The sequence below is a fragment of the Salvelinus fontinalis genome, chromosome 18, assembly GCF_029448725.1.
Source record: "Salvelinus fontinalis isolate EN_2023a chromosome 18, ASM2944872v1, whole genome shotgun sequence".
NCBI lineage: Eukaryota > Metazoa > Chordata > Actinopteri > Salmoniformes > Salmonidae > Salvelinus > Salvelinus fontinalis.
In genome coordinates, this window is record NC_074682.1 from 21,043,194 (window position 1) to 21,065,390 (window position 22,197).

Sequence of the window (22,197 nt, forward strand, 5' to 3'; positions counted from 1 at the left end):
CATCGGACCACTTCCTTATTGAGCGAGTCACTGCTACTACAGTACTTCCTTTTGAGTTTTTACTTGTAAGCAGGAATCAGGATAGAGTTATGGTCAGATTTGCCAAATGGAGGGTGAGGGAGAGCTTTTTATGCATTCCTGTGTGTGGAGTAAAGATGATTTAGAGTTTTGTCTCCTTGTTGCACATGTGACATACTGGTAGAAATGAATTAAAACGATTTCTGTTTCCCTGCATTAGATAAGAATAAATAAGAAACCTGCACACTAGTCTTGCTAGTATCACTGCTCTTAATTAAGCATTTAAAAAAAAAAAAGGTTTTGCTAGTATCGCTGCTCTTTATTAAGCTTGACGTATCGGCCTCAAGGCTTTCATCAGAGCTTTTGTCAGTTATTTTTTAAATTAGCACCCACATCCGTTCAATGCATCGCATTAAAATCACCGGCCACAAGGAGCATTTTCTTATTTGCTTATGGCTCTTAACAGCTTGTTGAGTGTGGGCTTAGTGCCAGCAATGGTTTGTCGTGGTAAATAGACACGAAAAATATTGTAACGACCCGGTATTGTGTTCTGTGTTTGTGGGTGTGTTATGGTTCTCATGGCTACTAGCAGGGGTTAAATATGTCAGGACAGATGGAAAGGTTGGGGGGGTATGATGGGTAATCCCGCGGGATTTGGAAATGCATAAAGAGGGATGAGTGTCTCATATCTCTCTCTTCTGTTCGGGCCTTGATCTGTTCCTATGAGAGTGACCTTAACTCGACATGTATAATTGTGTACGTTCGGCATTTAGCGGCGTGGGCTGTGGCCTGAACAATAGCCCAGTTTAGGAATAAACCTGTGTTCTAACCTGTACACCTAGAGTCCGTCTCTTTTCTCTTTAATGACCCAGCCGGGTCATTACATTGGTGTCAGAAGTGCTTTCGAACTAAGGGATCGAGACTAGGCGAGTTAGCTGTTCAGTATAGGCCGGGTTGGCTTTAGCGTGACTCACATCTACGGTCATGATGCCTGGGGCGAGGCGGAAAATTAAGGAAGAGTCGGACAAAGTGTCCGTTGTGAGCTCGGGGGTACCCGGTCGGGAGGGTCAGGCGGCGACTGCCGTAGAGGGGCTTGAGAGCCACTTGGCGGGAGTTAAATTGTCAGTCAGCAAGATAGCAGAACTGGCGGGTTTTCCTTCACATCGCTCGAGAGCAGACGTCACGGCGACGGGGATATCGACGTCACCGGGTGCGGAAATGGCTGGGCCTGCTTATGTAAACAGAGATGGCGGCGACCTATTGCCATTAGCCACGGTAGCAGCTAAACTACCAAAGTTCAATGGACAAGGTAAATGGGAAGTTTTTTTCACTCAATTCGAGTTGTTGGCTAGAGCCGGGAGGTGGTCTGACGAGACGAAAGCGTTACAGCTTGCCCTGAGCCTGGCGGAGGAAGCGTCGGAATGCCTGCTAAAGCTAGCCCCGGACGATAGGGGCGACTACGGTGCGCTAGTGGAGGCATTGGGGGGCCGTTTTGGCAGGGACGCGCAGCCCAACATGCTGCGGATTGAACTGTGTAACAAAAAGAGACTTCAGGGGGAATCATTAAAGGCGTTGGCAAGTGGTATTCTGAGCCTGACCAGGCGGGCTTTTGCAACTATGCCGATTGGGGTGCAAGACGAGCTAGCACGGGACAGTTTTATTAGAGCGCTCTCTTCCACCGAACTGGGTAAGCATGTTCAGATGGCGGACCCACCATCTCTGCAGGCTGCAGTGGAGATAGCCAGGAAGAGGGAGCTGATCTGGGGTGAGGGAGTGAAAGTGGAAGTCACCAGTCCACCAGAGGTGAGAGCAGCGGTGGCTGGGGTGCCAGGGGTCACAAAACCAGAGTGGGTTGACGAGTTGGGCGGGCTAGTCAAGACTGCTTCGCTTGTCATGGAGAGGGGCTCCAGGCAACGTCGCAGTGTCAGCTCAACTCCTATTGTCTGCTGGGGTTGTGGCCAACCTGGCCACATTCAGCGGGAGTGTGGCAGATTCCCCCGTCACCAGGGAAACGACAACGGGTTCTCGCGCAGGGGGCAGCGCGGGCCCACCCCCCCGCCCCCGAACCCACTGTAAGCAAAGGAGGTACCCAGCAGCGCAGACAAGAGGGTGGGGACCTGCTCCCCCAGGGTGTAGCTGCCGCCGTGTTTCCTAGTCCGGTAGTTGTGGTGGGACGTACCACCGTTGGGGACTTCTGCAATGTCATCGTCAAGGTAGAGGGGGTGGAATGTTTGGCCCTGGTCGACACGGGCTCTACAGTAACCCTGGTGAGACCAGACATACTACCTGTTGGGGTGCGGGTGGAGCCGACCCTTGTCCAGCTACGGACTGTCACGGGGGAGCTAGCCCCCATGTTAGGGAAGTGTCAGCTATCTGTGACTGTGGGGGGGAGAACTGTGGGGTGTCCGGTGTGGGTAGCAGCGGTGCAGGACCCCTGTATACTGGGAATGGACTTTTTGAAAAACTGTGGGGCTCAGTTGGACTTAGCGTCAGGTACTTTGAGGCTGTCGGGGGGGCCCACAGTGGGATTGTCGCCTTCGGGAGGGCCAGCAGGGGGCAGGGCTGTCCCTCCGTCTTCCTCCAAGCTTGCAGAAACTCCACCGGTCATCCCGGCTGCTCCCTTGGTCGTTGTGCCATCCCAGCAGCTGTCTCCGGCGGCGACGGCCTTCACTCCCCATCATGGTGCAAGCACAGGCAGCCCAGTAGCCCAAAACACACTGGCCCCTTCAACCCATCAGCCCGACGGGGGGAAGGAGGAAGCTATCGACGCCGTCGAGGCTGTGTGGCTGAAGAACTGTCAGGGTCTGGATGAGGGACAACAGAGACAGTTAAAGCAGCTGCTGTTGGACTTTAAAGATAGCTTCGCTTGGGGGGAAGATGAGGTAGGACAAACGCACCTAGTTCAGCACGAAATAGACACTGGGGACGCCCGACCCATTAAAATTCGGCCCCGTCGTATTCCCCTTGCCAGGAGGGAAGCAGCAGACACAGCTATTGTTGACATGTTGCGGGCTGATTTCATTGAGCCATCAGATAGCCCATGGTCCGCGCCGGTCGTCATGGTGCCTAAGAAAGGGGGTAAACTTAGGTTTTGTGTTGACTACAGGGGCCTAAAGTCTGTCACCACTAAAGACTCTTATCCCCTACCGAGGATTGATGAGTCGCTAGACCACGTGAGAGGGTCCTCGTGGTTCTCCTCCCTTGATCTGCGCAGTGGCTACTGGCAGGTGCCCCTCTCGCCAGGGGCACGTGAAAAAACGGCCTTCTCCACAGATAGGGGCCATTGGCAGTTCAAGGTGCTGTGCTTCGGGCTCTGTAATGCTCCTGCCACCTTTGAGAGGCTCATGGACAGAGTGCTGGCGGGGGTTCCGAGAGACGAGTGTGTTGTGTACCTAGACGACATATTGGTGCACGGCACATCGTTTGAGGGGGCACTGGGGGCAATTTGGCGAGTGTTGGAGAGAATCTCGGGGGCGGGGCTAAAATTACATCCGGGAAAGTGCCATTTCATGCAAAGGGAGGTGGCGTTCCTGGGGCATCAGCTGGGTGGTGAGGGCATCAGCACGATGCCAGACAAAGTAGAGGCTGTGAGGGGGTGGCCAGTTCCAGGGGGAAAAAAAGCGGTTAAGAGCTTCCTGGGGCTGGCATCCTACTATCGTAGGTTTGTGAAGGGGTTTGCGGGGGTAGCGGCTCCTTTGAACCAGCTACTCAAGGAGGACACTGTTTTTCAGTGGACCGAAGAGCACCAGCGGGCGTTTGAGGCCCTCAAACAGGCCCTGATGGAGGCCCCTGTCCTGGCCTCACCAGACCCGAACCGTCCGTTCATCCTGGACACCGACGCAAGCAATGAGGGTTTGGGGGCTGTGCTGGCTCAGCGTGGTCCTGATGGGGAACACGTAGTAGCTTATTACAGCAGAACTTTTGATAAGGCTGAAAAACGCTACTGCGTTACAAGGAGAGAGCTTTTGGCTGTCGTGGCAGCAGTACGCCATTTCAAGTACTACCTGGGGGGCCTGCCGTTTGTGGTCCGGACGGATCACTCCGCCCTGCAGTGGCTTCTCTCCTTCAAGGAGCCAGAGGGTCAGATTGCCCGCTGGCTGGAGGAGCTACAACCCTACGACTTCCAGGTGGAGCACAGAGCCGGCCTTCACCACAGCAATGCAGACGCCTTGTCCCGCCGCCCGTGTGCTGAGGATGGCTGTGGGTACTGCGCCAAACGGGTGGAGCGAGAGAGAGAACTGTGCAGGGAGGAGGGAGTCACCGCCACGGTGAGTCAGCTGAGTGTGACAGAGTGCCGGGAGCTTGAGGCTGTGGACGTTGGGGAGTGGAGGCGTCGCCAGGAGGAGGACGCAGAGCTGCGTCCTGTGCTGCGGTGGGTGGAAGAGAGAAGACGACCGCCGTGGGGGGACGTAGCACCTCTATCACCAGTCACCAAAGGACTGTGGGCTAAATTCACAGTCCTTAGAGTGGCCGAGGGAGTGCTCCAGAGGGGGTGGAAAAAGCCAGCGACTGGAGAAATTATGTGGCAGGTAGTGGTGCCCAAAAGGCTGCAGGGGAGCGTGTTACAGCAGCTTCATGGGGGAGTAGGCGCAGGGCATTTTGGGGTCTCCAAAACGTTAAAGCGCATGCGTAAAGGCTTCTATTGGGCCAGGCACAGGAGGGATGTTGAGGACTTTTGTAGGCAGTGCGACGAGTGTGCTGCTAAAAAAGGACCTCCAGGTCAGTCACACGCCCTCCTACAACAATTCCCAGTAGGGGAGCCCATGGAGAGACTGGGGGTAGACATAGTAGGGCCGTTTCCAACCACAGACAGCGGTAACAGGTGGATTCTAACCGCTATGGACTACTTCACCAAGTGGCCGGAGGCTTACGCTCTCCCAGACCAGGAGGCGGGGACAGTAGCTGATGCGTTGGTGGGGGGAATAATCAGTCGGTTTGGGGTGCCACAGTCTATTCACAGCGACCAGGGGAGAAACTTCGAGTCACGAGTGTTCACAGAGTTGTGTAGACGGTTAGGCGCGGAGAAGACGCGCACTACTCCGCTTCACCCCCAGAGTGATGGGCTGGTGGAAAGATTCAACAGAACATTAGCACAGCAGCTGGCCATCGTTACCTCAAAACACCAGAGAGATTGGGACACCCACTTACCGTTTATTCTTATGGCGTGTAGGTCGGCTGTTCAAGAATCGACTGCGTGCTCCCCAGCACTACTAATGTTAGGTCGTGAGTTGCGCACCCCAGCCGAACTGACGTTTGGCCACCCTCCTGACAGTAACGACCGGGTTTTGCCTGGCCCGAACTATGTGTGTCGTCTGCAGAACCGGTTAGAAGCAGCTCACACCTTCGCAAGAGAGCAACTCGAGAACGCAGGGGTGCGCCAAAAGCGCCACTACGACTCGCGCGCTAGGGGGAGGCACTTTGGAGCGGGAGAATGTGTGTGGCTTCACAACCCCACGCGCAAGAAGGGGCGGTGCCCAAAGCTGGACAGTGCATGGGTGGGGCCGTGTCTGGTGATAGAGAGAGTGGGGGAGGTGACGTACCGGGTGGAGGTCCCTCCACGGAGCAGGAAGGTGGTGGTCCACCGGGATCGATTGGCACCCTACAGAGGGAGGAAAACGGTAGGGAATGGGAGTGAGGTCTCTGATGTGAGCCCACGGGAACAGTCTAACGAGGAGACTCTAGCGCAACCTGAGCCTGGGGAGGGGGCTGCTTCTTCGGAGGACGCTGGAAATGACATTGGGGCAGAGGAGTGTTCTGGGGGTTCACCGGTGAGAGTCACGGGGAGGCCCAAGAGACTGATGCGACCTCCGGGTCGTTTTAAGGATTTTGTTGTGTAACCCTAGGGGCTAGGGTTTAGAAAGGGGGGGGGCTATGTAACGACCCGGTATTGTGTTCTGTGTTTGTGGGTGTGTTATGGTTCTCATGGCTACTAGCAGGGGTTAAATATGTCAGGACAGATGGAAAGGTTGGGGGGGTATGATGGGTAATCCCGCGGGATTTGGAAATGCATAAAGAGGGATGAGTGTCTCATATCTCTCTCTTCTGTTCGGGCCTTGATCTGTTCCTATGAGAGTGACCTTAACTCGACATGTATAATTGTGTACGTTCGGCATTTAGCGGCGTGGGCTGTGGCCTGAACAATAGCCCAGTTTAGGAATAAACCTGTGTTCTAACCTGTACACCTAGAGTCCGTCTCTTTTCTCTTTAATGACCCAGCCGGGTCATTACAATATATTAAACTCTAAAGAGGTATTCTAACTCAAGCGAGCAGAACGTGTGGATTTTAAATAATCGGTTCAAAGACAATTATTGGTACCATGATTGTAAAAAAAAAGAAAGAAGATCGATATTTCTCCATTCACTATAACCGGGGATCCTCTTTTCTGTGAACAAAGGCTGTAGTACCCTGCAGTATTGCGGTTGCCTTTCATGAGGGGGCATTCGTTCTCCCCTGATTGAAGCGCGATGCTTTGAAAGCTTCACACTGTGCTTCTCGTCCGTTTATCAAGCAATCCCACTTCATATACGACATAAAAATATCTAAATACTGATCAAATTCAACGTTAAACTGATTTTGTGACAGTGAACTCCTTTGGAATGTATCATTATTCTACGTTAGACTTCGGGATTTAAATACAGGCAAATACGTAGGCAACTATCTTTACCGGCCATTCAAGGGAACGAGGTTTTCCACTAGATAGCACAGCTACAAAGTCAGAATTGACTTTAAAAATTCATTAAACTAACATTAGGTTTTTGGTCTTCATTTTTGGTTAGGGTTAGGCATAATGTTAGCAGTGTGGTTAAGGTTTGGGTTAGGTTTAAAATATTTTAAGAAGAGAAATTGTTGAAATGGGCGGGGTTTATGACTTTGTGGCTGTATTAACTAGTGACAACCAGTAACGGGCGACAGACTTGTTGATGTTGAGTTGGCACTTTGGCTTTTGATGTGATTGTTTTTTCATGTCTGTGAGTAGGAGGCATGTGTTTATATATTATTTTAAAACGAATTTGACTTATTCATAGCGGATCCATCCCACTTGTGCATGTGCTTATTTGTGAGACGGTGGTCAATTCTCCGTTATAAATCAAAGTACTTCGTTTTCTGTATGGATCATTATTACATATTCTGCTTCATTACTTCGTTTACTTTCTGTACAGGCTATCAAGGAGAGCAGCAGATGACGACGCGATGTCATTACGGAGAGGTCAGTGTTGTTACATTACATACATTTGCAACAATGTGGGGTAACTAGCCCCCCTCCCACACACACACAAGAAAAAAATTCATTTACTGAAGAAGAAAAAAAGCCATGTTTGGTCAAATCTGGTGTGTGTATGATGGTCATGCTTAGGCAAACAAACTATGAAGGGAAATAAGTGGCTACAGTTTACACTATTTTAGTTATTTAATTAAATGTCACTTTTAGAAAAGGAAGTTTTTCCCAAGTAAATAAATCAAATATTGAAACAAAATGGCATTGCACATTTCACTATTAATATCCTCACAGTAACTAGGTTTCCTTCCAATTGGTGACAAATTTTCATGTGAATATTCAAAAATCCGCATAAAGAGAATATGTACATTTTCCCACCATGGTGTTTCCACCGAACTGACTTGTTGCAGATAAAATCAGTGTGGGATGACAAGCAGTGCACATGTATTTTTTTCGCTTACGTTTTCATATACCGAGGGCCTCTCGAGTGGCACAGCAATTTAAGGCACTGCATGCAGTGCTAGCTGTGTTACTACAGATCCTGGTTTGATACCGGGCTGTGTCGCAGCTGGCCGCGACTGGGGGACCTGTGAGGAGACGCACAATTGGCCCAGCGTCTTCCGGGTTAGGGGAGGGTTTGGCCGGCAGGGATGTCCTTGTCCCATCGTGCTCTAGCGACTCTTGTGTTGCGGGCCGAGCGCATGCACGCTGACATGGTCGCCAGGTGTATGGTGTTTCCTCCGACACATTGGTGTGGCTGGCTTCCGGGTTAAGTGTGCATTGTGTCAAGAAGCAGTGCGGCTTGGCAGTTTTTTTTCCGGAGGACTCACAGCTCTGGACTTCCGCCTCTCCCGAGTCCGTAAGGGAGTTGCAGCGATGATACAAGACTGTAACTACCAATTGGATATGGCAAAATTGTGGAGAAAAAGGGGAGTAAAAAAAAAAATTATATATATATATATATATATATATATATATATATATATATATATATACTTGTCATCAAATTTTCGACTTGTCACAAACCGTTGCATTAAATAGTAATTGTGCCTATTTTGGTCTTGGTACATGCGTTCTAGCCAACAGCTCTCAGATACAGTGCAGGTATGTGACCTGCAAGATAAAGCAAAGCAGTTCGACACATACAACAACACAGAGTTACACATGGAGTAAAACAAACATACAGTCAATAATACAGTAGAAAAATAAGTCCATATACAATGTGAGTTAATAGAGGTAAAGGCAAAAAAAGGCAATGGTGGGGAAGTAATTACAATATGGCAATTGAACACTGGAATGGTAGATGTGCAGAAGATGAATGTGCAAGTAGAGATACGGTGGTGCAAAGAAGCTATATAAATACAGTATGGGGATGAGGTAGTTGGATGGGCTATTTACAGATGGGCTATGTGCAGTGATCTGTGAGCTGCTCTGACAGCTGGTGCTTAAAGCTAGTCAAGGGAGATATGAGTCTCCAGCTTCAGTGATTTTTGCAGTTTGTTCCAGTCATTGGCAGCAGAGAACTGGAAGGAAATGCAGCCAAAGGAGGAATTGGCTTTGGGGCTGACCAGTGAGATATACCTGCTGGAGGGCGTGCTACGGGTGGGTGCTGCTATGGTGACCAGTGAGCTGAGATAAGGCAGGGCTTTATCTAGCAGAGACTTGTAGATGACCTGAAGCCAGTGGGTTTGGTGACGAGTATGACTCGAGGGCCAGCCAACGAGAGCATACAGGTCGCAGTGGTGGGTAGTATATGGAGCTTTGGTGACAAAACGGATGGCACTGTGATAAACTGCATCCAATTTGTTGAGTAGAGTGTTGGAGGCTATTTTGTAAATGACATCGCCGAAGTCGAGGATCGGTAGGAGGGTCAGTTTTACGAGGTTATGTTTGGCAGCATGAGTGAAGGATGCTTTGTTGCGAAATATGAAGCCAATTCTAGGTTTAATTTTGGACTGGAGATGCTTAATGTGAGTCTGGAAGGAGAGATTACAGTCTAACCAGACACCTGGGTATTTGTAGTTGTCCACATATTCTAAGTCTGAACCGTCCAGAGTAGTGATGCTGGACTGGCGGTCAGGTGCGTGCAGTGATCGGTTGAAGAGCATGCATTTAGTTTTACTTGTATTTAAGAGCAGTTGGAGGCCACGGAAGGAGAGTTGTATGGCATTAAAGCTCGTCTGGAGGTTTGTTAACACAGTGTCCAAAGAAGGGCCAGAAGTATACAGAATGGTGTAGTCTGCGTAGAGGTGGATCAGAGAATCACCAGCAGCAAGAGCAACATCATTGATGTATACAGAGAAGAGAGTCGGCCCGAGAATTGAACCCTCTGGCACCCCCGCAGAGGTCCGGACAACAGGCCCTCCGATTTGACACACGGAACTCTATCAGAGAAGTAGTTGGTGAACCAGGCGAGGCAGTCATTTGAGAAACCAAGACTGTTGAGTCTGCCAATAAGAATGTGGTGATTGACAGAGTCGAAAGCCTTGGCCAGGTTAATGAATACGGCTGCACAGTAATGTCTCTTATCAATGGCGGTTATGATATCGTTTAGGACCTTGAGCGTGGCTGAGGTGCACCCATGACCAGCTCTGAAACCAAATTGCATAGCAGAGAAGGTATGGTTGGATTCGAAATGGTCGGTGATCTGTTTGTTAACTTGGCTTTCGAATACCTTAGAAAGGCAGGGTAGGATAGATATAGGTCTGTAGCAGTTTGGGTCAAGACTGTCTCCCCCTTTGAAGAGGGGGATGACCGCGGCAGCTTCCCAATCTTTGGGGATGTCAGACGATACGAAAGAGGTTGAACAGGCTAGTAATTGGGGTTGCAACAATTTTGTAAGATAATTTTAGAAAGAGAGGGTCCAGATTGTCTAGCCCATCTGATTTGTAGGGGTCCAGATTTTGCATTTCTTTCAGAACATCAGTTATCTGGATTTGGGTGAAGGAGAAATGGGGGAGGCTTGGGTGAGTTGCTGTGGGGGGTGCAGGGCTGTTGACCGGGGTAGGGGTAGCCAGGTGGAAAGCATGGCCAGCCGTAGAAAAATGCTTATTGAAATTCTCAATTATAGTGGATTTATCGGTGGTGACAGTGTTTCCTAGCCTCAGTGCAGTGGGCAGCTGGGAGGAGGTGTTCTTATTCTCCATGGACTTTACAGTGTACCAGAACTTTTTTGAGTTTGTGCTACAGGATGCAGTTTGTGCTACAGTTAGCTTTCGTAACTGCCTGTGTATATTGGTTCCTATCTTCCCTGAAAGTTGCATATCATGGGGGCTATTCAATGCTAATTTAGAACGCCACAGGATGTTTTTGTGCTGGTCAAGGGCAGTCATGTCTGGAGAGAACCAGGGGCTATATCTGTTCCTGGTTCTACATTTTTTTGAATGGGGCATGCTTTTTTAAGATGGTGAGGAAGGCACTTTTAAAGAATAACCAGACATCCTCTACTGACGGGATGAGGTCAATATCCTTCCAATATGATCCAGGTCGATTTGAAAGGCCTGCTCGCTGAAGTGTTTTAGGGAGTGTTTGTGATGAGAGTTGGTCAGACCCATTACGGAGGCAGGCAATGAGACAGTGATCACTAAGATCTTGGTTGAAAACAGCAGAGGTGTATTTGGAGGGCAAGTTGGTTAAGATGATATCTATGAGGGTGCCCGTATTTATGAATTTGGGGTTGTACCTGGTGGGTTCATTGATAATTTGTGTGAGATTGAGGGCATCAAGCTTAGATTGTAGGATGGCCGGGGTGTTAAGCATGTCCCAGTTTAGGTCACCTAGCAGCACAAGCTCTGAAGATAGATGGGGGCATTCAATTCACATTTTGTGTCCAGGGCACAGCTGGTGGCAGAGGGTGGTCTATAGCAAGCGGCAACGATGAGAGACTTGTTTCTGGAAAGGTGGATTTTTAAAAGTAGAAGCTCGAATTGTTTGGGTACAGACCTGGATAGTAAGACAGATCTCTGCAGGCTATCTCTGCAGTAGATTGCAACACCACCTCCTTTGGCAGTTCTATCTTGTTGGAACATTTTATAGTTAGGGATGGAAATTTCAGGGTTTCTTGTGGCCTTCCTAAGCCAGGATTCAGACACGGCTAGGACATCCGGGTTGGCAGAGTGTGCTAAAGCAGTGGATAAAACAAACTTAGGGAGGAAGCTTCTAATGTTAACATGCATGAAACCAAGGCTTTTACGGTTACAGAAGTCAACAAATGAGATTACCTGGGGAGTAGCAGTGGAGCTAGGCACTGCAGGGCCTGGATTAACCTCTACATCACCAGAAGAACAGAGGAGGAGTAGGATAAGGGTACGGCTAAAGGCTATCAGAACTGGTCATCTAGTACGTTTGGAACAGAGTAAAAGGAGCAGGTTTCTGGCTGCGATAGAATAGATTCAAGGCATAATGTACAGTCGTGGCCAAAAGCTTTGAGAATGACACAAATATACATTTTCACAAAGTCTGCTGCCTCAGTTTGTATGATGGCAATTTGCATATACTCCAGAATGTTATGAAGAGTGATCAGATGAATTGCAGTTAATTGCAAATGAACTGAATCCCCCAAAAACATTCCCACTGCATTTTAGTCCTGCCACAAAGGGACCAGTGATTCTCTTGTTAACACAGGTGTGCGTGTTGACGAGGACAAGGCTGGAGATCACTCTGTCATGCTGATTTGAGTTTGAATAACAGACTGGAAGCTTCAAAAAGAGGGTGATGGATTGTTCTTCCTCTGTCAACCATGGCTACCTGCAAGGAAACACGTGCCGTCATCATTGCTTTTCACAAAAAGGGCTTCACAGGCAAGGATATTGCTGCCAGTAAGATTGCACCTAAATCAACCATTTATCAGATCATCAAGAACTTCAAGGAGTGCGGTTCAATTGTTGTTAAGAAGGCTTCAGTGCGCCCAAGAAAGTCCAGCAAGCGCCAGGACCGTCTCATAAAGTTGATTCAGCTGCAGGATCGGAGCACCACCAGTACAGAGCTTGCTCAGGAATGGCAGCAGGCAGGTGTGAGTGCATCTGCACACACAATGAGGCGAAGACTTTTGGAGGATGGCCTGGTGTCAAGAAGGGCATCAAAGAAGCCACTTCTCTCCAGGAAAAACATCAGGGACAGACTGATATTCTGCAAAAGGTACAGGGATTGGACTGCTGAGGACTGGGGTAAAGTCATTTTCTCTGATGAATCCCCTTTCCGATTGTTTGGGGCATCCAGAAAAAAGCTTGTCTGGAGAAAAGGTGAGCGCTACCATCAGTCCTGTGTCATGCCAACAGTAAAGCATCATGATACCATACATGTGTGGGGTTGCTTCTCAGCCAAGGGAGTGGGCTCATGCACAATTTTGCCTAAGAACACAGCCATGAATAAAGAATGGTACCAACATATCCTCAGAGAGCAACTTCTCCCAACCATTTAGGAAAAGTTTGGTGACGAACAATGCATTTTCCAGCATGATGGAGCACCTTGCCATAAGGCAAAAGTGATAACTAAGTGGCTCAGGGAAAAAAACATTGATATTTTGGGTATATTGGCCAGGAAACTCCCCAGACCTTAATCCCATTGAGAACTTGTTGTCAATCCCAAAGAGGCGGGTGGACAAACCAAAAACCCACATTCTGACAAACTCCAAGTATTGATTATGCAAGAATGGGCTGCCATCAGTCAGGATGTGGTCCAGAAGTTAATTGACAGCATGCGAGGGCGGATTGCAGAGGTCTTGAAAAAGGGGCAACACTGCAAATATCGAATTTTTGCTTCAACTTCACGTAATTGTGAATAAAGCCTTTAAAACTTATGAAACGCATGTAATTATACTTCAGTATTCCATAGTAACATCTGACAAAAATATCTAAAGACACTGAAGCAGCAAACTTTGTGGAAAATAATATTTGTGTCATTCTCAAAACCTTTGGCCACGACTGTACAGACAGGTATGGTAGGATGTGAGTACAGTGGGGGTAAACCTAGGGATTGAGTAATGATGAGAGATATATTGTCTCTAGAGACGTTTAAACCGCATATGTGGGAGGTGGAACTAAATGGTAGGTTAAGGCATGTTGAGCAGGGCTAGAGGCTCGACAGTGAAATAAGACAATCACTAACCAGGACAGTAATGGAGAAGACATATTGATATTAGGGAGAGGCATGTGTAGCCGGGTGATCATAGGGGTCCAGTGAGTGGTTGGGCTGGCTGGAGACACGGCGACTCACACAGCTAACAGGCTGGGTCTAGCAGATGGGCCTTAGAGGGACGTCTCGACGGAGGAAAGTCTCTTTTAGCCTCCACGTGCGGTGACGTCGATAGACCAGTCGTGATGGATTAGTAGGGTTCCGAGTAGCAGAGGGGTCCAAGTCCAATTGGGAAAATAGGTATAGTGGCCCAAGAAATTGGCCGATGGATCTATTCAGCTAGCAGTCCAATATGCTCTAGACAGCTAGCAGATGGCATTCAGGGGACGTCGCGACGGAGGGGCCTGTTGGGAAAAAAAACCTCGGGCAGATTACGTCGGTAGTCCAGTTGTGATGGATAAGCATGGCTTTGTTGAGTAAAAGGGGCCCAGGCCAATTGGTAAAATAGGTATAGTGGCCCGAGAAATTGGCCAATGGGCCTGTTAGCTAACAGCTCGATATGCTCTAGACAGCTAGTAAGCTAGCATTCAGGGGACGTCGCGACGTAGGGGCCAGTTGAGTACCCCCTCGAGCAGATTGTCGGTTGTCCAGTCGTGAAGAATCGGCGGGGTTCCGTGCCCCGTACCGACAGAAGAAGGGGTCCGGGTATTGTAGCCCAGGAGTGGCTGATGGGCCTCTTCAGCTAGCCGGGATATGGGCCTAGCATTGGCTACCTCCAGGCTAATTGGCGCTTGCTTCGGTACAGACATTAGCCAGGAGTCACTCGGATTGCAGCTAGCTAGCTGCGATGATCCAGGTAAAAAGATTCAGAGCTTGCGGTAGGAATCCGGGGATATGGAAAGAAAATAGGTCCGGTATGAATCGCGTTGTACAAACTGGCGAGAGCTTTCCGAGCTAAAGGTTAGCTGATGACCGCTAGCAGTGGTTAGCTGGCTAGTAGCTAGTGAGCTGGCTAGCTTCTGTTGGGGGATTCCGGTTCCGAGGTAAATAAAAATACTTTAGAAAAAACATCCACACCACATTGGGTGAGGCGGGTTGCAGGAGAGTATTTTGAAGTTGAGGATTAGAAAAATATACAAAAGATATGCGAAGAAAAATATATAAAATGATATTTGTATTTTTTATTTAAACTTTATTTAACCAGGTAGGCTAGTTGAGAACAAGTTCTCATTTGCAACTGCGACCTGGCCAAGATAAAGCATAGCAGTGTGAACAGACAACAACACAGAGTTACACATGGAGTAAACAATAAACAAGTCAATAACATGGTAGAAAAAAAGAGAATCTATATACAATGTGTGCAAAAGGCATGAGGAGGTAGGCAATAAATCGAATAATTACAATTTAGCAGATTAACACTGGAGTGACAAATCATCAGATGATCATGTGCAAGTAGAGATACTGGTGTGCAAAAGAGCAGAAGAGTAAATAAATAAAAGCAGTATGGGGGGTGAGGTAGGTAAATTGGGTGGGCTATATACCGATGGACTATGTACAGCTGCAGCGATCGGTTAGCTGCTCGGATAGCAGATGTTTAAAGTTGTTGAGGGAGATAAAAGTCTCCAACTTCAGAGATTTTTGCAATTCGTTCCAGTCGCAGGCAGCAGAGAACTGGAAGTCTCTGCTGGAACTGGAAGTCCAAATGAAGTTCAAATGAGGTTTTGGCTTTAGGGATGATCAGTGAGATACACCTGCTGGAGCGCGTGCTACGGGTGGGTGTAGCCATCGTGACCAGTGATATATATATATATATATATATATATATATATATATATATATATATATATATATATATATATATATATATATATATATATATATATATATATATGGGACACGACAAGACGAAGGACAAAAGACGTCTGACTGCTACGCCATCTTGGATTCAAGATAATCATGTCACCCAGTGGTGTAAAAATACTTTAAAGTACTACTTAAACCTCTACTTCATCACCCTCCCGGATCCGGGATCCTCCTCATCAAAAAAGCTGACTAGCATAGCCTAGCCTAACGGGACAGGGATATCATATAATATAATTTTCATGAAATCACAAGTCCAATACAGCAAATGAAAGATAAACATCTTGTGAATCCAGCCATCATTTCCGATTTTTTTTAAATGTTTTACAGCGAAAACACTATGTATTTATATTAGCTAACCACAATAGCCAAACACACAACGGCATATTTTCACCATGTTTCCACCGCATAGGTAGCCTTCACAAAACCGACAAAATAGAGATATAATTAGTCACTAACCAAGAAACAACTTCATCAGATGACAGTCTTATAACATGTTATACAATACATTTATGTTTTGTTCGAAAAATGTGCATATTTGAGGTATAAATCATAGTTTTACATTGCAGCTACCATCACAAATAGCACCGAAGCAGCCAGAATAATTACAGAGAGCAACGTGAAATACATAAATACTCATCATAAAACATTTATGAAAAATACATGGTGTACAGCAAATGAAAGATTAACATCTTGTGAATCCAGCCAATATTTCCGATTTTTTTTAAAGTGTTTTACAGCGAAAACACTATAGAAATATATTAGCTTACCACAATAGCCAAACACACAAACACATTTATTCACCGCAAAGGTAGCTTTCGCAAAAAACAGCAAAAGATATAAAATGAATCACTAACCTTTGGACAACTTCATCAGATGACAGTCTTATCATGTTATACATTTATGTTTTGTTTGAAAATGTGCATATTTATAGCTACAAATCCTGGTTATACATTGTGAATACGTAGCAACGATTCACCAGAATCTCCGGCGATATTTTGGACACTCACCTAATCTGACCAAGGAACTCATCATAAACTTTACATAAAAATACTTGTTGTATGACAAATGAAAGATACACTGGTTCTTAATGCAACCGCTGTGTTAGATTTAAAAAAATAACTTTACCACAACATACAGCTTGGGTTATTGTGAGACAGTGCTCACCAACACGGCGGAGAATAGACATCAACATATTACACAGAAATGCGAAATAACATCATAAATGTTGTCTTACTTTTGCTGAGCTTCCATCAGAATGTTGTACAAGGAGTCCTATTTCCAGAATAAATCGTTGTTTGGTTTTAGAATGTCTATTTCTTCTGTCGAATTCGCACCACAATGCTAGCCAAGGTTGCTAACATTCCCATCCTCTCTTGGCGCAAAGAACGGAAAACTCCAAAAGTCCCAATAAACGTTGAATAAACTGATAACTCAGTTGAAAAAAACTACTTTATGATGTTATTATCATATGTATCAAATAAAATCAGAGCCGGAGATATTCGGCGTGTATACCGAACGCTTTTCAGAAGACAATGTCGAGGTCCCTCGCGCGCCGTCGAAGACAAAGAAAATACCGGACCTGTCACTCCAAAAGCTCTTGTTTGGCCTCAGATCAAGCTAGACACCCCATTCCACCTTCCACTGCCTGTTGACGTCTAGTGGAAGGCGTATGAAGTGCATGCATATCGATAAATAAAAGCCAGTTGAATAGGCAGACCCTGAAACAGAGCCTCGTTTTCAGATTTTTCACTTCCTATATGGAAGTTTGCTGCCAAATGAGTTGTTTTACTCACAGATATAATTCAAACAGTTTTAGAAACTTGAGAGTGTTTTCTATCCAATAGTAATAATAATATGCATATTGTATGATCTAGAACAGAGTACGAGGCCGTTTCATTTGGGCACAATTTTTTACAAAGTGAAAACAGCGCCCCCGTATTGACAATAAGTTTTAAGGAGTTGTTTTGGGGTTATCTGTACTTTACTATTTATATTTTTGTCAACTTTTACTTTTACTTCACTACATTCCTAAAGAAAATAATTTACTTTTTTACTCCATACTTTTTCCCTGACACCCAAAGGTGCTCGTTATATTTTGAAAGGAAAATTATCCAATTCACTCACTTATCAAGAGAACACCTCTTGTCATCCCTACTGTCTCTGATCTGGCGGACTCACTAAACACAAATGCTTCGTTTGTCAATTTTGTCCGAATTTTTTTTTTTTTTACCTTTATTTAACTAGGCAAGTCAGTTAAGAAATAATCTTATTTACAATGACAACCTACCAGGGAACAGTGGGTTAACTGCCTTGTTCAGTGGCAGAACAAATCATTTTTACCTTGTCCGCTCGGGGATTCGATCCAGCAACCTTTCAGTTACAGGCCCAACGCTCTAACCACTAGCTAGCTACCTGCCGCCCCAAGTCAATAAAAAAGAATAGGAAAATTGTGCCGTCTCTGGTTTGCTTAATATAAGGAATTTGAAATGGTTTATACTTTTACATTTGATACTTAAGTACATTTTACCAATTCCATTTACTTGTGACACTTAAGTATATTTAAAACCAAATACTTTTAGACTTTTACTCAAGTAGTATTTTACTAGTTTACTTTTTTTTTTTACTGGGAGTCATTTTCTATTAAGGTATCGTTACTGAGTACTTTTTCCCACCAATGATGTCACCAGAATATGACTCAAGATTTATTGAAAAGGAGCATCAAGATCACCGTGCACTTTCACCACCATGTGAAGTTCATCATAATTTATTTCATCTGTAGCCTAATAAACTGCATGGTTTCCCGAGTCAAAGTGGGAGGATTACACACCATGTCATTGCATCACTCCAAGTTTACTTCGATATAATGGTTGTTACAGTATATCAATATTTGCGCATAGTGCCATTTCTCCGATAATTAATTTTACAGACACAAAAAGATCTCACTATGTTGAACGAACAAATGATCTGTTGGCAGATTTTAAATTGTAAAGAAAATTACTGTTTCCATCACAGCTGTTGTGATTTTTTTATATGGTATGATTTTACTCTATTAAAACCTGTGGATAAAAATGTGGTTTGTGAGGACCCTCTTTTAATTTTCACGCCAAATCATGTCCAAATCATCCTACAGCAGTCAAAGAAAGTGTTGGGATAATTTTTTGTGACAAAGTGGCTTCTGTGAGAATTACATGAGGGGGCAAACAATTCAAGGAGCTTAAAATATATTTTTGTTTTTATTTCTATGGTGCTATAATTAGTGTTCAGTGTTGTCAGGAAAGGGATCCGTGACTGAACTGTAGGGAACACTTTTCTTCAGTAGGATGAGAACATCTAAAGAGTAAGTCCAACGGCCGGCAGATGGCGATATTGAGTTGTTTCATCTTACTGTCCAAAAGATGAAGATGAAGATGAAACGACTCAATATCGCCATTTTCTGGCCTTAAGGCTGTCTCTTAAGATGTTCTCATCCTTTCTTCTCCCTGCTCTGTATTTTTCAGTAAATGTGGCCGTCCTTGTGCTGCTGGCTGTAGCATTTCTGATCATCGTGCAACGGAATCTCCTGAATCTCAATGACTTCCTTAGAAGTGAGAATCCAGGTAAATGTTTCCATATCTGGTAGTGGGGGTAATTTTTCAACACTCTGTTTTCTCAAATAACATTTATGGTGCTGATGGATAATGTGTAGTGTTCTGCAATGTGTGGTTTTTATACCACTGACTGCATTACAGATCACCCTGATCTAAACTGAAGTGAATTGAACTGAATGTTCTTCTTACAGATGCAGTGCCAGGTATGATTCTGCCATTTGAGTCTGAGTTTTCTCCTGAGCTCAGACCAGACCTTGGGAGAACTGGGGAGAAGATCCCAGTGGTCATTACTGCTGCAGAGGAGAGACTGGGAGCTGTGGTGGCTGCCATGAACAGTGTCTACCAGAACAGCAAATCCAACATTGTGTTCAACATTGTGACCATGAATGACACTGTGGATCACCTCAAGTGAGTGATTAACACGTTACCTCTGCCATGCTGTTAATAAAAAGCACAACAGAGACTTGTTTGAGGCTGAATGATGTTAGCGTTTTTAATGCCCATTTCAATCCCCAGGGTGTGGATGACTAAGACCCAGCTTAACAATGTCAAGCACAAGATCATCATATTTGAGCCCCAACTTCTCAATGGGAAGATTACCAAAAATCCTCAGAAGCTTGACTCTGTGAAACCGGTGAGGCAGACCACATGTATTATCAGTGTTATAGATGTTGATATTCATAGATAATACAGTGAGCTCCTAAAGTATTGGGACAGTGACAATTTTGTGTGACAATTTATTTTGGCTCTGTATTCTACCACTTTGAATTTGAAATGATACAATGACTATGAGGTTAAGTGCAGACTGTCATCTTTAATTATTACTATTTTTTACTTTAATTTATTTGGTAAATATTTTCTTAACTCTTTCTTGAACCTTATTGTTGGTTAAGGGCTTGTAAGTAAGCATTTCATGGTGTGTGACAAACAGTTTTATTTCAATTTGAGGGTATTTTCATCCATATCGGGAGAACTGTTTATTCTATTCTTATTTACAATAAAAGTTACTCCAAAATGACACAATATACATATTGCTGTTAATATTAATACTACTCGTTTGCTTTATTTGTTTTGTTTTAGTTGACCTTTGCCAGATTTTACATGCCGGTATTCATACCAGATGCAGAAAAGGCCATTTATTTGGATGATGACATCATTGTACAAGGTAGCTCTTAACTGAACATGATCATGTTTGGCACAGTAAGAATATTTCTTAACTGAAAGAGAATAAAGAATGAGAAGTAAACATATGTTTGCAGGGGACATCCAAGAGCTTTTTGACACAAGCCTAAAGTCAGGTCATGCAGCTGCGTTCTCAGACGACTGTGATTCTGCATCCGCAAAGGGCATCGTTCGAGGGGCCGGGAACCAGGTACACAACGCCAGCTGTAGACTCTTAAAAAATTACAAAATAAATTTAAAAGAGTGATTAAAGCCTTGTATAAAAACTAATGATGTGAAAGCATATTGTTTTGTACTTTGTGTCATATATCAAATATTGGCAATGATTTAATCATCTCAAGTATGTTTTCCTTTAGAACAATTACATTGGCTTCCTGGACTTTAAAAAAGACGCCATCAAGAAGCTGGGCATGAGGGCTAACACGTGTTCCTTTAATCCCGGAGTGATCGTGGCCAACCTGACGGAGTGGAAGCGTCAGAACATCACCAACCAACTGGAACACTGGATGGAGCTCAACGCACAGTAAGTCACCTGGAGGGCCACACAGCCACAGTGGCAGAATTCCCACAGCCCTCCAGAGATGAAAAAAAACTCCCACAGATTGTAGACTATTGTAAAGTACTCATTTTGAGTTTATTTGCTTTTATTTTATTCCATTGTCAGAGAGGACCTCTACAGTAAGACTCTGGCAGAGAGTATCACCACACCTCCCCTGCTCATTGTCTTCTACAAACACCACTCCAGCATCGACCCCATGTGGCACGTCAGACACCTAGGTAAGAACTGTTACTATGGTCTGTCGAGAAATGTGTATTTGATTAGATAGCCTTCATATCAGATTTCATATAATGTAGCGAGTTTCCCCACTGAGCCAACAGCTGTTTTCCCACCAATGCTTTTGCACTTGCAGTGGAGAGAGCACACGTGCGGGGGTAAGGGAAGTTAAGCTCGCCGAGGAGGAACTGTTCACAGGGGGGGGGGGGGGGGGGGGGTGCTTTGCTGTCTGTCTCCATGTTTCCCTAACAATGAGCTGCAGACAGCCCTGGCACACTTAGTGATGTTGTATAATAAAGTACAAACAAAGGTTGTTACAGTATCATTGCCCTTTCTGACTGGCAGCCTAATTTATTGGCTTGTACAGTTTATAGTCCTATAAACTAGTGAGCTATTGGCCTTTGTTTGCATAGAAACACTCAGTATTGCTCTATTTTCAGGGGCCACTGGTGCTGGAAACCGCTATTCTCCCCAGTTTGTGAAAGCTGCCAAACTCCTCCATTGGAACGGACATTACAAACCATGGTCCAGGACCTCTTCATTCACCGAAGTCTGGGACAAGTGGTATATTCAGGACCCCATGCGTAAATTCCATCCAGTTCGGAAACATGCAGACTAAAGCAGGGATGTGACCAGACGACAGCTAGTCTGCCGCTACCTGTCTGTCCTCCGAGTGACTTCTCAGGAACCCTAACGTGATGCAAGCCCATTCCAGTGAAATGTCTGTTTACCATGCAGTGGTGTTGTAGATCTCAGGCAGAGACAGGGGCATGTTCCATATAGAAATGTGTCATGATACATCTCAATAGTCTAATAGTGGTCTTGTCTTATTTTTTCACATCAATGCAGATGCACCAATGGTTCTATGCTTAGCTTCATAAGACAAAAATAATCATGTGCCTGTGTTCAGGAATGATCCCTCTAACAATTTGCCAAGATTGCCTCTTTACTTTGATTCATTATTCTGTCGGATCAATGTTTGTTACTGCCGGTTGTCTCGCACTTTAACTCTTTTGTATATCACTACCACAACACTAAACTTTACACAAATAGTTATAAACAAGCTTGAAGCCTACTATCCTTTCTCTTGATTGCATTTGACAAAGGATGGTATACACAAACCACTATGGTGTCGAATAGCTTATTTACGTCATTGACACTTATCTAGAGTGCATACATTCTCGTACTGGTTGCCCGTGGGTATCAAACCCACTATGCTCTACCAACGGAGTCACATGGGACCAACTCCTATGGTTTTTATTTTAAAATTCTCAAGCGCTACATGCCTCCTGATAATGTGGTGATTGCTTACAGCTGTTACAAATCAGGGCTTATTTTTCTACTCTGTACAAAGGATTATTCTAGCAGATATAAATATTCAAATTGTGTCATCCTTTTGTAAAAGAAGCCTAATAAAACCAAGTCAACTACCTGGAGTCTTGGTTAAATTATCAACCCCATTTTAACAGTATTACTGGAACGA

At 45.3% G+C, this 22,197-nt stretch overlaps 1 protein-coding gene across 2 annotated transcripts; it reads left to right on the forward strand.

The window, feature by feature from the left end:
* Positions 1–6,889: 6,889 nt before the first annotated feature.
* glt8d1 (glycosyltransferase 8 domain containing 1) lies at positions 6,890–22,146 on the forward strand. 2 transcript variants are annotated; one of them, XM_055868527.1, is made up of 10 exons: positions 6,890–6,987; positions 7,180–7,226; positions 18,668–18,766; positions 18,949–19,165; positions 19,274–19,391; positions 19,838–19,922; positions 20,017–20,129; positions 20,296–20,462; positions 20,604–20,716; positions 21,155–22,146. In XM_055868527.1, the coding sequence occupies exons 2-10, from the start codon at positions 7,211–7,213 to the stop codon at positions 21,331–21,333; spliced, it is 1,107 nt and encodes a 368-aa protein (XP_055724502.1). In that variant the 5' UTR covers positions 6,890–6,987; positions 7,180–7,210; the 3' UTR covers positions 21,334–22,146. The 2 variants fall into 2 exon arrangements, with proteins under 2 accessions (XP_055724502.1, XP_055724501.1); XM_055868526.1 differs by having other exon boundaries at positions 6,911–6,998.
* The last annotated feature ends 51 nt before the right edge of the window (positions 22,147–22,197 follow it).